This window comes from Anomalospiza imberbis, chromosome 1 (assembly GCF_031753505.1).
Source record: "Anomalospiza imberbis isolate Cuckoo-Finch-1a 21T00152 chromosome 1, ASM3175350v1, whole genome shotgun sequence".
Lineage (NCBI taxonomy): Eukaryota > Metazoa > Chordata > Aves > Passeriformes > Viduidae > Anomalospiza > Anomalospiza imberbis.
In genome coordinates, this window is record NC_089681.1 from 122,138,046 (window position 1) to 122,151,696 (window position 13,651).

Consider the following 13,651-nt stretch of genomic DNA (forward strand, 5'->3'; position numbering starts at 1 on the left):
CTATTCCATGCTTTACCATCTTTTGAGAACAAATAATTCCCTTTCTTCATTTATATTATTACCTTGAAGTTATTTATAGCCAGTGCCCACGTCCCTTGAGCTCTGTTATAGGCTATAAATATAGCTCCCTTAATCCCTTTTCATATGTTTTATCCTCTAGTATTTATATCAGATTTGTAATCTTTATATTTTCTTTTCATTTTAAACTCTTTGGACCACAGCTACAGACAGGATTGCAAATGAGTGGTGAAACAACAACAAAAAAATTGTTCATTTTAAATATGATCTGTTTATACTGCTATAATTGTGAACACACGAGTGAGGATTGAAATACATGAACTACTGTAATTGCTTTAATCTCCAAATACTTTTAAAATTAGTTATTTTGAATGTAAAATTTCTAATGTTTTTTCTTAGCAAAAATTATTCTAGAAAAATGAGAGCCATGCATGTAATTTTAAAAGAAAAAGGGAGATATTGTTTCCTCATATGTTCTTTAAGAAACTATATTCCCCATTAACCGCCACAACTGAGCCAATTTTTATTTAAACTTGATTTGTTTTAATCTTATAGACACTTAGGGAACAAATCAAGTTTGATGCAAACTGATTTTTTAAGATGCAGTTATGTGCTTTGAATTCTAATTGCATGCATATTTCGAAATACAAAAACATAAAAAATTATTTCAAAGGGTTAACAAGACTGTGACTGAAAAAGGGCTGAGATTTTACTGGGGCTGTGACACTTGGTACCAGTGAAGGATCTGGTCCACAGACTTATCTGGACTTGCAAAACGACCTTCACAAGGTGTCTCACTGGAATTTGTGTCCTGTTCTGTAACTTTATGTGAAGTTACAAGAACTCTATAGCTGATCAGAAACTGTTTTAAAGATGAAAAGCAGAAGGGAAATAAATATTCTTTTTGAATTTCAGAAAAGGTTGATAGTGCAGTGAGGCAACAGTAATTGCTATTTTAATAGCGGTCTGGAAAGAAGAATAATGGAAAAAAGATTGATTGGGTTAAAACCACAGATGAAACAAATCTCTTCAGGATATTTCATGGAAGGCTCTGAGGAATGCCAGAGGTCCTAATAAAGCTTTGTGATATGGAAACAAAATACAAGAGTTCACTCATTTTTTGCATGTGCACAGTAATTTCTACAGGGAGGAATGAGCAGAATATACCTTACTGTGCTTCATTAACCTTAATATAACCTTAAAAACAGATGGCTGTCATTGCAGACAGCTCAGTGACAACATGTGGTCAATGTACAGCAAGATCCAAAACTGAAAAGTGCTGAAAGCAGGATAAAAGTAAGTTTTCATATTCATCAATGAGGCTTTGTCATCGGGATTATTCCAGTTCTGTTATCCCATCTCAAAGGGAGCCATGCCAGAAACAGGAAAACACTAATTGGATTTAAGATGATTAAGAGCTTGGGAAGACTTCCATAAGTAGAAAGAGCCTGATTTTCATTTGCACTACTATGCGTTTTTTGCATGGGACACATACTATTTATATCCACCTAAACATCCATCCATCTATACTGGAAGAGGAAAACCATATTATAAATGAGAATTATTTGCATAACTACGGGCCTTCTGGGGAGTGCAAGTAAGGGTTACATTAAAAAAAGTAGATTTAGTGCAGAAATGTAAGATTAATATATACAGCCTTCCTCCTGCGGAAAGTAACTATTGCCTTTCAGGTAGACTTTATAACTGCATTCAGAATCATGAAGTTTAAGCATCTGACTGTGTTATCTAAGAAGAAAGATGGGTTTTCTTCTCTCTACTGAGGGTTTGGACAATTAGTCAAACACCACCTCCTGAGAGCTGGACACAACATGTTATTTCCTACGTGATTGTCACTAACTAATGCTTCTAGTTCCCCCCACTGGGGGCACAGTTTGTGGCTGTCACCAGTTCAGATGCACAGACTTTCACAGCAAAGCAATAGCAGTGAAAAATTTCTCTCCTTTCAGATCTGGCTTCTTCAACTTTGGCTGTTACTGTGGAGAGCACAGTCGTTCTGAAGGGTTCTGATCCAAGAAAAAGTCTGTATTAGCCTAGTGCCAGCCACCAGACTCAAACTGTGCCTTCAACTTGAAACTGCACTCAGTAAGAAATTTATAGCAACAGCTGGGAAAATTATATGGTCCTTTTGATCTGTGTTTGCCAACATGTCAGTTAGTTATTTTATGGTTTTGGTTTACATTGGGAAGTATTTGATAACAGTACCTAAGTAGCGAACAGGAAACTGCATCAGACAAAGGAAATTTTTTTCTCCCATAACTTGAATTCTACTGAATTCCAGATTATCTAGGAAGTCTAAGGACATACCAAAGCACACTTAGGTTACAAAACTAGAGGATAGGAGGGACTAGAGGATAGTGGGAGAATGTTTGGCAATATATTTTCTCCACAAATAAAGAATGGACCAGAAATTGAGTGCAAGAGCCATGAAGGTCTTCCTGGAATAGACACTGCACTAGTACTGATACAGCTTTAAGACGAAGACAGCTACTGGTTCCAGTACATTCAGTTTTGGTGCAGGTTGCTAAGGTAAACAGAGATATCACACTAGATTTAATGCAAAACAATGTACATTTTAGGGTATTTTCCTTTGACATTAACAGATAAAATGTGCCCTGTGGATGATGAAAGGTAAGTTATTGACAGCTTCATAGAGACATATTTAGCAGGAATTATACTTAATAATAAAGTGCTATGTAGTTCACTGGAGTTTAACAATGTGCTAATTAAGTGTGAAATTTTAGGCTCTGTCTGGCAAAATGCTGAGAGAAGCAAGGTGAAATCTCCAGATGATTTCCCAGGCAGCAGTTTAACGTATTTTGGGGCCACCATATGACATAACTGAAGCCGAGACGAATGGTTGTGCCTCCCTTCCCCACTCGTGGCCCGCCTGACCCCAAGGATGATGCCCTCCTTCCCCACACTGCAGCACCCACTGCAGTGGCACGGGGGCCTGAGGATCACGTTTTTAACCAAGATCAGCTCTTCATTCCACCAGCCCCAATGGACACATGAATACCTGTGTTGGTACAAGTGATGTGACTGTCCAGCAGAAGAATGAGGGCCCAGAAGAAAGGAATAGTCTGTATTTCTACACTCACTCCTGTTTTTCTGAGTCTGCAGAACAACACTAAAGACTATTTGGCTGCTAATGTTTTAAAACCAGCCATGCACCTAGATCTCCCAATCATTACCAGAACAGAGCTGCAATAGTATTCCCTAGAAGAAATAACAAAGACAGGTCCTTAAGAATGAGTTTCTTGGCAACAAACACGTGCTGCTGCACACCTTTGGGTGTGTGCAGATGAAGAAGGGCAGACAGATGAGGAGGTTTATGGAACGTGCATCTGCCTCTGGTGGGCTACTGGGCCTGCAGAAGGAAAACCCCTTTGCCTCAGGCACTCATTCACCAGAGTGTCCTCAGCGAGGAGAGGCAGAGTAAGACTGGTGATAAGGCTATATATATATCTATCTTTGTAAATGCGTACCAGTGACAAGTAGATATGCATGACCAGTAACCAGAGAGAGGCTTTCTTTCTTAGATCAGTTTAAAATTTTTAGCCCAAGGGTAATTTTTTTCCTAAATATTCCCATTCCTAACCATATATTTTCCAAACAAAATAGCTGTGTCAGTATTAGTATCCTTAATCACTCATAGCATCACCATTATTTAATTTGGCTACATTAGCACATCTTTATTTCTTTGCCCATGTCCTTTTGATTTTGGCATTTGTAATTTCCCTTCTTAGTAAGTTCCCCAGATGCCCCATTATCACCCTGTATATGCTGGCACAAGAAGAAAAAAAAAACCAAACAAACCAGAAAATCAGCACAGAGCTCAGAAAATTGCCTACTAGGTCAAGAAGAAAAAGCAAGACAGGAATGGTGCAGCTGACACCGGGATGGAAATTTATGGCAAGGCTCTACTGAGATTGTTCTGCAGGTTCTCCAGGAAAGCTGAGCTATATTTGGAGGGAAGGAGTTCAGGATGGTGAGATGCAGCAGAATTTGCAGTATGTGTATAAACAAAATCTGTGTCTTATACTGCTCCTTCTCACAAACCTCATTCTCAGACCAAGAAAACAGGAAAAGAGTGCCTACAATGGCAAGAGAAATCCCTGAATATTAGCTTATGTGTCATTACAAGAGTAACACAGCCTTGGGTTGTTCTTAAAAACAACCTGGGTTGTTAATTCTAAAATATTCATACTTTCCCATGTATTCTTCATGATGGCATTAGAGATTTCTTTGACAGAAACTTGTCTCATCTCAGTTGATTTCTTTCTTAACTGTTTTCAACTATATTTCTCCTGTGTTCATGGACAGTTAGAACTGTGCTTCAAAATCCCCTGGTTTCCACCTCCCACATAGTTCTCTTACATCTTCAGAGCCTTTCCCACCCTCCCTCACAACAGCATTTTAACATAGGAAGTGCTTGTATAGCTCATTTCTGCCCTACTACTCCATTTATAAAAGTCTCTCATAACTTCTTCAAATCTTTCTCTTCTGCCAGTCCTTCTTTCATACTCCTTGAGAAAACCTAACTAAAACTTACTATATCCTATGGAATTATTACTGTGATAACTACTGGCAATACTTAATACAAATGATAGAGTAAAGCTTTCTTCCTCTTCTGAAATAGATCCTGTAGGAAAAAAGAGTGACAGCAAATAAAAGGATGCAAACTTTCAAATGTGTGCATGGGAACAAGAGGATGTCTCTTTGGAGCCTGGAGCAGTTTTGAGCATATGCATGACACAGGCTGGAGAGCTACTAGACCAAGGTAAAATGCTCTCCTGAATTTAGGTCCCACTAGATTTCAGCAGCTGCTGTGCAAGTATTTTTAGGATGAGCCTTCTGAAGCATCCTAGAAATTTCTATATAGTCCTTTAACATTATGTACCTACATGAAATTAATAGATGCTAATATAAAGACAGTAAAAATATGAATACTGGTGATTTTCCTTCTGCCATTTCTAACACCATTCTGTCCCACATACTAATTCCATCACTATTTATGTTAGCATAAAGTCTCAAAAAAATCTAGTTATTTTACTATATGATTGTTTGTGATATTGTAATACATATATTCTTTTAAGCACTCCAAAACTTCAAGGTCAAATTCAAATTAGAATATAGAAAATTTGAAGAGTCCAAGAGTTTTACATTTTTGCATCTGTAAAAAAAAGGCTTCACGAGGCTTAGGAAAAATACACATTTTCAACTAAGATATTTATCTAGAGATCAAGGAAGTAGATGTAGAGAAGTAAGAACTTACTGTGTCTGAGAAAAAATGGAGTTATGAACAGGTAAATAAAAAGGCCAACACTAACATTTTACTAAATGAATACAAAACTCCAGAAAGAGTCTCTATGTAAGATTAAGAACTAACAGTCTGCTTTCCCTGCTTTCTGTCATATTGTTACTGCACAACACCAACAAGGAGGTGGCCTTGGGCGCCAAGAAAGAAAAAGGAAACTTGGATTAAGAACAGAACAATTGGGGGAAATTATTAAATTAACATTAAGCCTGCTCATTATTCCATTCCAGACTTCACTGAAATTGAATAACTGTGGTTCCTCCCTGTGGCATGCATACCTTCAACCACAGGGATTATGAAATAGGAACAATAGTCTTTGATTATAAAAACACGATTTACATTTTTAAAGAATTCATTCCATTACTTTTCTTGTCTTCCTTTGATGATATTTAGTCTTATCACTAGAAAGAACATATAATCATCAGAATAAAGCAACCTGCATTTCTAGTACATTCATCAGCAAAAGACTTAAATTCTTGGAGCTCATCATGTTTGTATACTCCACAAGCTGTAAGGAGTTTACAACCATGAGACATCAAACAAATAAAACGGATGTGTTGGCTATGCTCTGATTATACTAAATGCCAAAGTACCTTTACAGTCATGCAGAGAACTGCCAGGCTGACAAAAAAACCACAAGCTGCTTATTATATAATGGGAGTTAAACCAGCACTGGCTCAACCATGCAGAGGCTGCCACCCATTCTGCAAGCCTTTTTACACCAGTAACATTTTAAAGTAGAACAAATCAGGTGCCCCCTGATTACATACAAAATCTGCACGAAGACAGAAACATGCCATTTATTTAGAGCAGAAAGCTAAAAGAGATGGAATTCATTAGACAATTATAATCCATTATTATTTCCCTTTTTTGTCAGCTGCCTGCTTCCTGAGCAACAACTGCAGGCAGAGGCTGCACTGACACTCAGCTCAAGATCTGCTACTTTCCTATTTTTGCTGCTCTTTACTAAACTGTCGCTAAAAGCTTCCTCCTAGTTATACACATACAAACACAAATATCCCAGTGAATTTCCTTAGGACAGAATGAGCCTCACTGTGTTCTTGAACAACAACTCTGCTTCAATTTTAAAGTTTTTCTACTGAGAAGAAATGTTTGTGTAGCAATCATGAAGAACATTTTAATAAATATTGTCAATTTGCTGAGGCTTCCTGTTATGTCTTGTGAAAATCACATAGAAGGCTGCTTGTACAGCAGACATCACTTTTATGTAACAAAATTAGATGAGTCCATTTTGGAGGAGCTTTGTGCATATGTGACATATACACACTGAACATGGAGCTTGACAGAGCCGACCTCTAAAAATAGCACCTGGTTATCCTTGTTCTCATCAGCAGCCACAAGCCCATCTCAGCTCTGTCATTTGGTGCATCAATCTGGCACCCCTCTCCCTCCTCCAGAACAGACAGAAGCAGTGGTACCCTGAGGTATCTTCTGTAGGAGAGGTAAGATGTTTGCATCTGCTGCAAGCACACATTTTAAACAATATCCCTGCCCCTCAGCAGGCAGTTATCATGTTGTTTTGGCAGCAGGAAGGAATCTGTGGTTTTTCTTGAATGTTGCTCTTCTTTATTTAAACTACCAGAAATAAAGCAAAAATGACAGAATGCTCTGTCTATAAATAATCATTCCGGTGTACAGTTATATTAGGAGGTAACTCAGATGGCATGATAACGCCTAACAGGCTAATCTTAGACCTGTAATGCCATAAGATGAAAATAACTAGGCTAAGAATAACTGACCCAGAGGAGTCAGCCTGTTAAAGAGATCCACAGAACAGGGCATTTTAGATTTTTATGTGTTTATCAATAATATCTGACGACTAGTTTCTCTATGGTATTTTGTATTGTACCCAACATGTAAAACTCTACCCCCAGCAGTAGTTGGGAAAAGTTAAAATGCAACAACATCTGAAATCTCCCCCATCATCTCCACCAAAACCTGAAATGAATGTGCATATTTTGCAGGCTATCTATCTATTCTGCTTTCTCCCAGCCTTTGGTTTCTCTGCAAAGACAGTGCAGAAGAGAGGGGCTGAGCAGTCAGCACAGAAACATGGGTCTGGCAGCAGAAGTATTACAAGCGTTCCACATATTGAGCGCAACCTTAATGAACGAAATGTACTCTGCACATAGTTTTATAGAAGGGAAGACTGGCTGGAGCTGTGTGTTTGAGTGCAGTGCAAACCAATACATGTTATAAAGCCAAACAGCTAAAGCAATAAATGACTGAAGTAAAAAGCTGTTTTCCAATAAAGAGATTTAGTTCAATACACGGAAGAGAGGGGAGCTAGTGTCCTAGCACCAGTACTAGAGAACATCTGTACTAGATGCAGTATTTAATGGTCTCTGAAAAGCACTGAAAGAGGTTTTGAAGTAATGTTTTGCATAGTTTTTTTATTTACTTTTCTTACTTGCTATTCTCGTCAGTCTTGTACTTTGAATTTCAGGCTTTTCTCACAACCTATAAATATACCTCCTAATACAAAGCAAGACCATCAGGTAACCACATAGCATCAGAAGCTGTGACTGGAATTAAAAAAAAAAACAACAAAAGAAGGAAAAGGCAATGTTATAGCATTAGTTGTTACAGCATTACACACACGAAATTGGCAACATTGGTCTGTATTAAATGTCACCACAGAACATAAAACAGAAAAAGCAGTTTCCTTCCATTTTACCATGTTTTTGTTCAGCTGAATTCACAACCAAAGTTTTGTCCAGCATGCATTGCAGGGCAGAGCGTCTAATCAAAATCAGTGAGATTGTAACTACATAAGACCTGCAGGTCTATATTGCTTGTTTCTTCTCATTGTATTAATTGCATATGGCTAAGGCCTTACAGTTCCCTAACAATTAATTAAAATACTTCTGCTACTACTATGAAGAACCAGATTGTCTTGTACCTCACCTTTACAAAATGCATCGAAAAAGCCACTCTGGTAATTATCCAAAACTTCCCTATACTGAATTTCTACACTCCATTCTTTTATTACTCTGAAGAGAACCACAAAGCCCAGCACATCTATTCTCATTCTTTCTGCTCTCTCTGAAGTGTTACTGCCTGAGATACCATACATGAAACATTTGGTATCTGTAAGAAGTTTATGTTACCTGTCTGAGATATGCAAATATGTCATGTTTTTCATGTGTATCAGAGGCAAAATTTATATGAACTTGCTTTCTGCAGGTTCAGGTGAGCAGGTGAAGGTTTTGTTCAGTAAAAAAAAAAAAAAGAAGAAAAAATTGGGAGAGCAAATACCAAAGAACTTTCCCTGAAGGTAATATAAATCCAAGTGTAAAGCAAACCACATGTATACAAGGTCATGCAGACCCATGATAGAGACAACATACAGGACAAACTGTGCACACTGGGGTTTACTGAGGGAAGATCACTCATGAGCTCCTGTCAACCCACGTACAGCACGATGTGTGTAGCAGTAATTCTGTCATTTATATTCAAGTGACACAGTTTACATTTCCTGACTGGTGCAGAGAATAAACATTCACTAAATCCACTTGCGATACCTGTGAAATTGAAGGTATTTTACAAGCCTGCAGGTAGGTGAAGCCAATCAAATTAATCATCCTGAACTGTTACGTTCCCTTGAGAAGAGTTTTGCTCTATTGATTCCTGGTCCTGACAGGTATCATTTACTGTATTTCACAGAAGGATTAGCTGACATAAGTAGGATTGTGTAACTTGCTCAGGTCACCTGTCAACTCATTGACAAGCCAAGCTTTAAGCTCACTATCTCATTGAACTCCTAAAGTCCCACATCTACAGATACCAGGATTGGGTAGGTCCTTCCTTCTCCTTCACACAACCACCATCTATTTGAGAAATGTAGTCCTGCATTGGTTATTTATTAACCACATTTTAATAAGTGTTTTTCCCATTGACTGTGCTGTACCAAATGCTTTTTTTCAAGGACTTATAGTTTGTTAACCGTTCTGGGGAAAGATCAGAGGCCAGCTGAATGTTAGGATCCACTGTGGCACTGCAGACACATGGAAATTGAGTGTTTTTTGTGTAAAGTAAAAGGGACAGAATAGATAAATAGTAATTCTAGCTAAATAAGAGGCTTTAGACCCCAGATTTATTTGGTAAATGTGAAGTTAAAATAACTATGGTATCAAATAATAACACATCAATATAATTTTCTTAAATAAAGATGCACAGCACTTGCTGCTGCATTGGAGAGCAACAGTACCATATGGGAGAATTTAGTTCAGTCTTCTCAAGACAGCTGAAACTGCTCTCTGCAGTAAGGTGTAGGTGTCTGCAAATTACACAGCTTCTTGAGTCAGCGCCGATCTAGATTGCTCCATTCATAATTAGACTTTTGATTGGTACCTATCCAGATCATCTCATTCATAGTATGACTTACAAGCAAGGATGGAGACAGACAGGCAAGGCAGTAATTGGGGGAATACCAAGAGAACTGATTCCCATGACAGAAGTATTTTCTATGCCTGCTCTTGTCAGAAATTTCTTAGACATTTTGCTTTGCAAATCCAATCCATTGACCAGTGAACCTGTCCTCTTTGGGGATCTCTCCAGCCCAGTTTAAAATCACTTGCATAATATATGTGCATTGTATCTGGATACCAGGAAACCTAAAAATCAGAGTGTTGCTGGCTGTTTTAAGTTATTCTTGAAGTCTTTGGAACAAGCACATCAAGGGTGCAAAGCACAAACATTTAGGGATCTGCTATTTTCTTAACTACAAGCAACTTTTTAACCTGAGTGTAAGTCACATACATTTAAGCGAAGATAACTAAAGTAAGAGCATTGTGAAAAGGAAAATTCAAATGACTGTTTCTGGCTCCTCCAAATGCTAGTGCACACTGTCATACCCTAGCTATTTCTTTCTTCCCTATATGTATCATAAATGGAAACAATGAAAAGTTACCAGAACTGATCCTGCAAGACGCTGAACTTGTGGGAGATGAAGGTAAGCAAGAGCAGCACCAGGCTTTGAGGTTTCATGTGACATGAACTGAAACTGCAGACTATGTATAATGTCAACTACTTGTAGTCTAGTTGCATATTTTAAAGGCCAACTGAAACACAGAGGAATATTTTATGTTCCACAGAATATATATATACTTAAACATCTTTTATCTGGATAATGTTATTCAATAAGCTTTTGTAGGGGTTGTTTTTAGTCTAAACCCCCCCTCTACTCTACTTGGCACTACAGGGGAAATTGTGTATATTGTATGGACTTACCGAATATACTATCAGATACAAATCAACAGTTACATGATATTCATTTTTCCAATGTAGACAAGCTATAAAATTACAGAAAATCACCTCTTTTCTTGAGTTTAAATGAAAAAATTGCTATTATATTAGTTTGTAGTTAGAGGGTAGCATAGTGAGATAAAACCCCCAAATTTTCACTTGTGAAACATTAATTTTAGCTTGACTTAGTACTAAAAAAAACCCAACAACAAAAAGCCAAACGGGAGGGAGAAGATGCAATCAGCCTTATCTATAACCAATTTAAAAGCACTGGACACCTGTTGAACTGTTCAGGAAAGCTAAAGAAATGCAATAAAGCAAAGCAACAATTCTTGAACAAGAGATTGACATTGTAGATGGGTTTGCAGAAGAACTGTAACACTTCCAGGAAAACTTTTGCTCTTACCCACAGTCTTTGCTAGAGCTTTGCTGTTCATAATTATAAATGTGCCTTCAACTGATTTGTGTCCCTGACAAAGGAGCTGAAATTGGTGATCAACAACCTAATACTCTGTGTAAGAAAAAAGTAAAAGTAAAACTTTCAGCCCCTTTTTTACAAAGAAGGAAAATAAACAGTTTTTAAAAAGCAGACATAGACTCAACAGGGGTACTGAAACAGGTAATATGTGAAGAGAGGTATGGTCTACACACATAATTATCTTTTAAAACTGAGGTCATTCAAGTTTTGGGAAAGAAGAAAAAAAGGAAGAGAAAAAGAAAAAAAAAAAGAAAGAAAAAGAAAAAAAAAAGAAAAAAAAGAAAAGAAAGAAAAAGAAAAAGAAAAAGAAAAAGAAAAAGAAAAAGAAAAAGAAAAAGAAAAAGAAAAAGAAAAAGAAAAAGAAAAAGAAAAAAGCAAAGTGGGCACAAACTAAGATTAAAATACGTGCAACCAATTCATTCTGCATTCCACATATGGATCTCCTATAAAACTAACACTTTCTGAAAAACAAAGTAAGAAACCTAGTTTTAAATAGATATGAACTGGAAAACACTGTATCTTAATATACAAGAGTTTCATCCCAATGAAAACTGTACTGGAATTAACTTTAGGAGAGAATAGGCAAGAGTCGATTACCTGAAATGTTGACATTTTTAGCCCATCTAAATTGAATGGCAACTATTCTTCCAAGTTAATTTATCCTCAGTAGCAGGTCTCAAACACAGCTAGGAAAGAAACTAGAAAATACAGGGGTAGCTGGAAATACATGAGGAAACATGCAGTGTTCTCTCTGAGCAGCTTTGAAATACCTTCATGAAACACATCCAATTTACATCTCAGTGAGTCGTGACATGTAACTAGCATTGCCAGGTTCACAAATATTTTTATAGGAACAAAATAAACCATGCAGTTTAAAGACATTTTGCAGTAGCACTGTAATGAAAAGAGAAAGATATTGGTATAAAACCCCCTTCATATGCAAACTAGAGAAAAGAAAACACAGAGCAAATCCTGTTTACAATAGACATATGACTAGAATTGCTTATGAGGGGCTCTGAATGCAGCCTCCTGACAAGGTCTGTCTGAGGAAGCCTCTTCCTGTGAACAAGTCTGTGCCATGAGCCCTATTTTGCAATCACGCAACAAAACAAACAAGGAAACCCAAACTCGACTTCAGTTGTATTTTGCTGCGTCTAGAAAGCAGCAGACCAAAGGAGACAAACTCTTCGCAAAAGCAGCAGCTGCAATCTAAAATACTACCAGAATTATATAACAACAACTTAGATAAAGCCCACAAAAAATAAAGTCACTTCTTAAAAGGAAGGGTGTTTTCTCGTCATGCTAGGCTGTATGTTCCCGGTCAGCCACTCAAGTGTAAGGCACGGAGCTGTCTCTTACCTGAGCTGATCATACTGTGCATTCTTTGCTGAGCCAAGAGCTGTTCACGTCCAGAAACCCCATCTGAGGAAAAACACGATTCACTCTCGTAAATTGTCTGCAGCATATTCCAACTGGTCTGCACCTCAGCTACACAAGAGATTCATCACTGCACTTGCACATAGGCGTCGGGCACGACCCTCTGCGGTCCTACCTCCTTCAGCGAGGGTTGTAAGATAATATGCTTCGGCAATTAGCAGTGTTTAAGCATTTGCACAAGTATCTATGAGGAGAAGGAAAAGCCCAAATCCACCGTCGGCAGCCCCCGCCCGCAGGAAGGGAGCCGTGAGCGTGCGGGGGGCTGAGCGCTGCCGAGTTTGAGCAGTTGCGTTCGGGCAGCCAGCGGCAGGTGGAAGAAGAAATGAAGAAATATCTCTGCGCTTAGGGCTTCCTGGCAGGGCGGTGGGGGAGAAACTGCCTCTAACAAACCAGCGAACCGAATAAGCCACCTTTCCAGGGACCGGGAGCCGCGGAAGGTTTAACCGAGTTGACCCCAGCCTAGCCCCGCGTTGCCGTGCCCGCGCCCCTCTCCGCTCCCGGCCGGCTGTCCCTCTGCCAGGCGGCTGGGCGAAGTTGGCGGGAGCAGCAGCGATAACTCATTTGCATTTGAATTGACACCCTCGTGGCCCAGCGGCGGCAGAAATAGAACAATGGCCGGCCTGAGCCAAAAATAGGTCAAGCATGGCCGGGTGATTGGAGCCTGCATTAATGCGTTTAAAAATACCACAGCAAACACAGCTGTCCGGTCTCCGTCTTTCAAACTGCCGCCCGTGCTCTGTGCGCCGCCCGGCCTCGGGCGCAATTAACCCCTTCCCCCTGCCCAGCCCGTGTCAGTGGGGATACGCCAGGGAGGAGGCGGGCAAGGCAGGAGTGGGACAGGGACGGTCCTCGCCCGGGACCTGGGCCCTTCTCCCTCCTCACTCTCCCCTGGGGAGTGTTTAGTGAAAAGAGAGCAAAACGCCACGGCCTCTGCCCGTATCGGTCCTAAAATAACGCCGGGAGGTTTTGCTGGCGATGTGGTTTCTGCCTCGCCCACGCGCAGCCATCCTGCTGTTCTATTTTTGCTGCCCGTTTCTCTGGCTACGCCACAGTTGGCTTTGGCAGGGGAGGGAGCCAGGCGGCCGCCAGCTCCCGGCAGGACCCGCAGCCGC

The 13,651-nt window shown here is 39.3% G+C and overlaps 1 protein-coding gene across 17 annotated transcripts in view; it reads right to left on the bottom strand.

The window, feature by feature from the left end:
- The window catches only part of HDAC9 (histone deacetylase 9), a 460,804-nt gene that overhangs the window by 263,884 nt on the left and 183,269 nt on the right, over positions 1-13,651 (bottom strand). For 10 of the 17 annotated variants that reach the window (XM_068209506.1, XM_068209496.1, XM_068209539.1 and 7 more), the window contains one exon: positions 12,462-12,524. The exons of 2 other annotated variants lie outside the window; for them this stretch is intronic. In XM_068209506.1, coding sequence (XP_068065607.1) covers positions 12,462-12,524 — 63 coding nt within the window. Of the gene's footprint in view, positions 1-12,461; positions 12,546-12,654; positions 12,922-12,949; positions 13,179-13,224; positions 13,250-13,651 lie in introns of those variants that run through there. 5 more of the 17 variants (XM_068209560.1, XM_068209551.1, XM_068209543.1 and 2 more) reach the window with 5 other exon arrangements.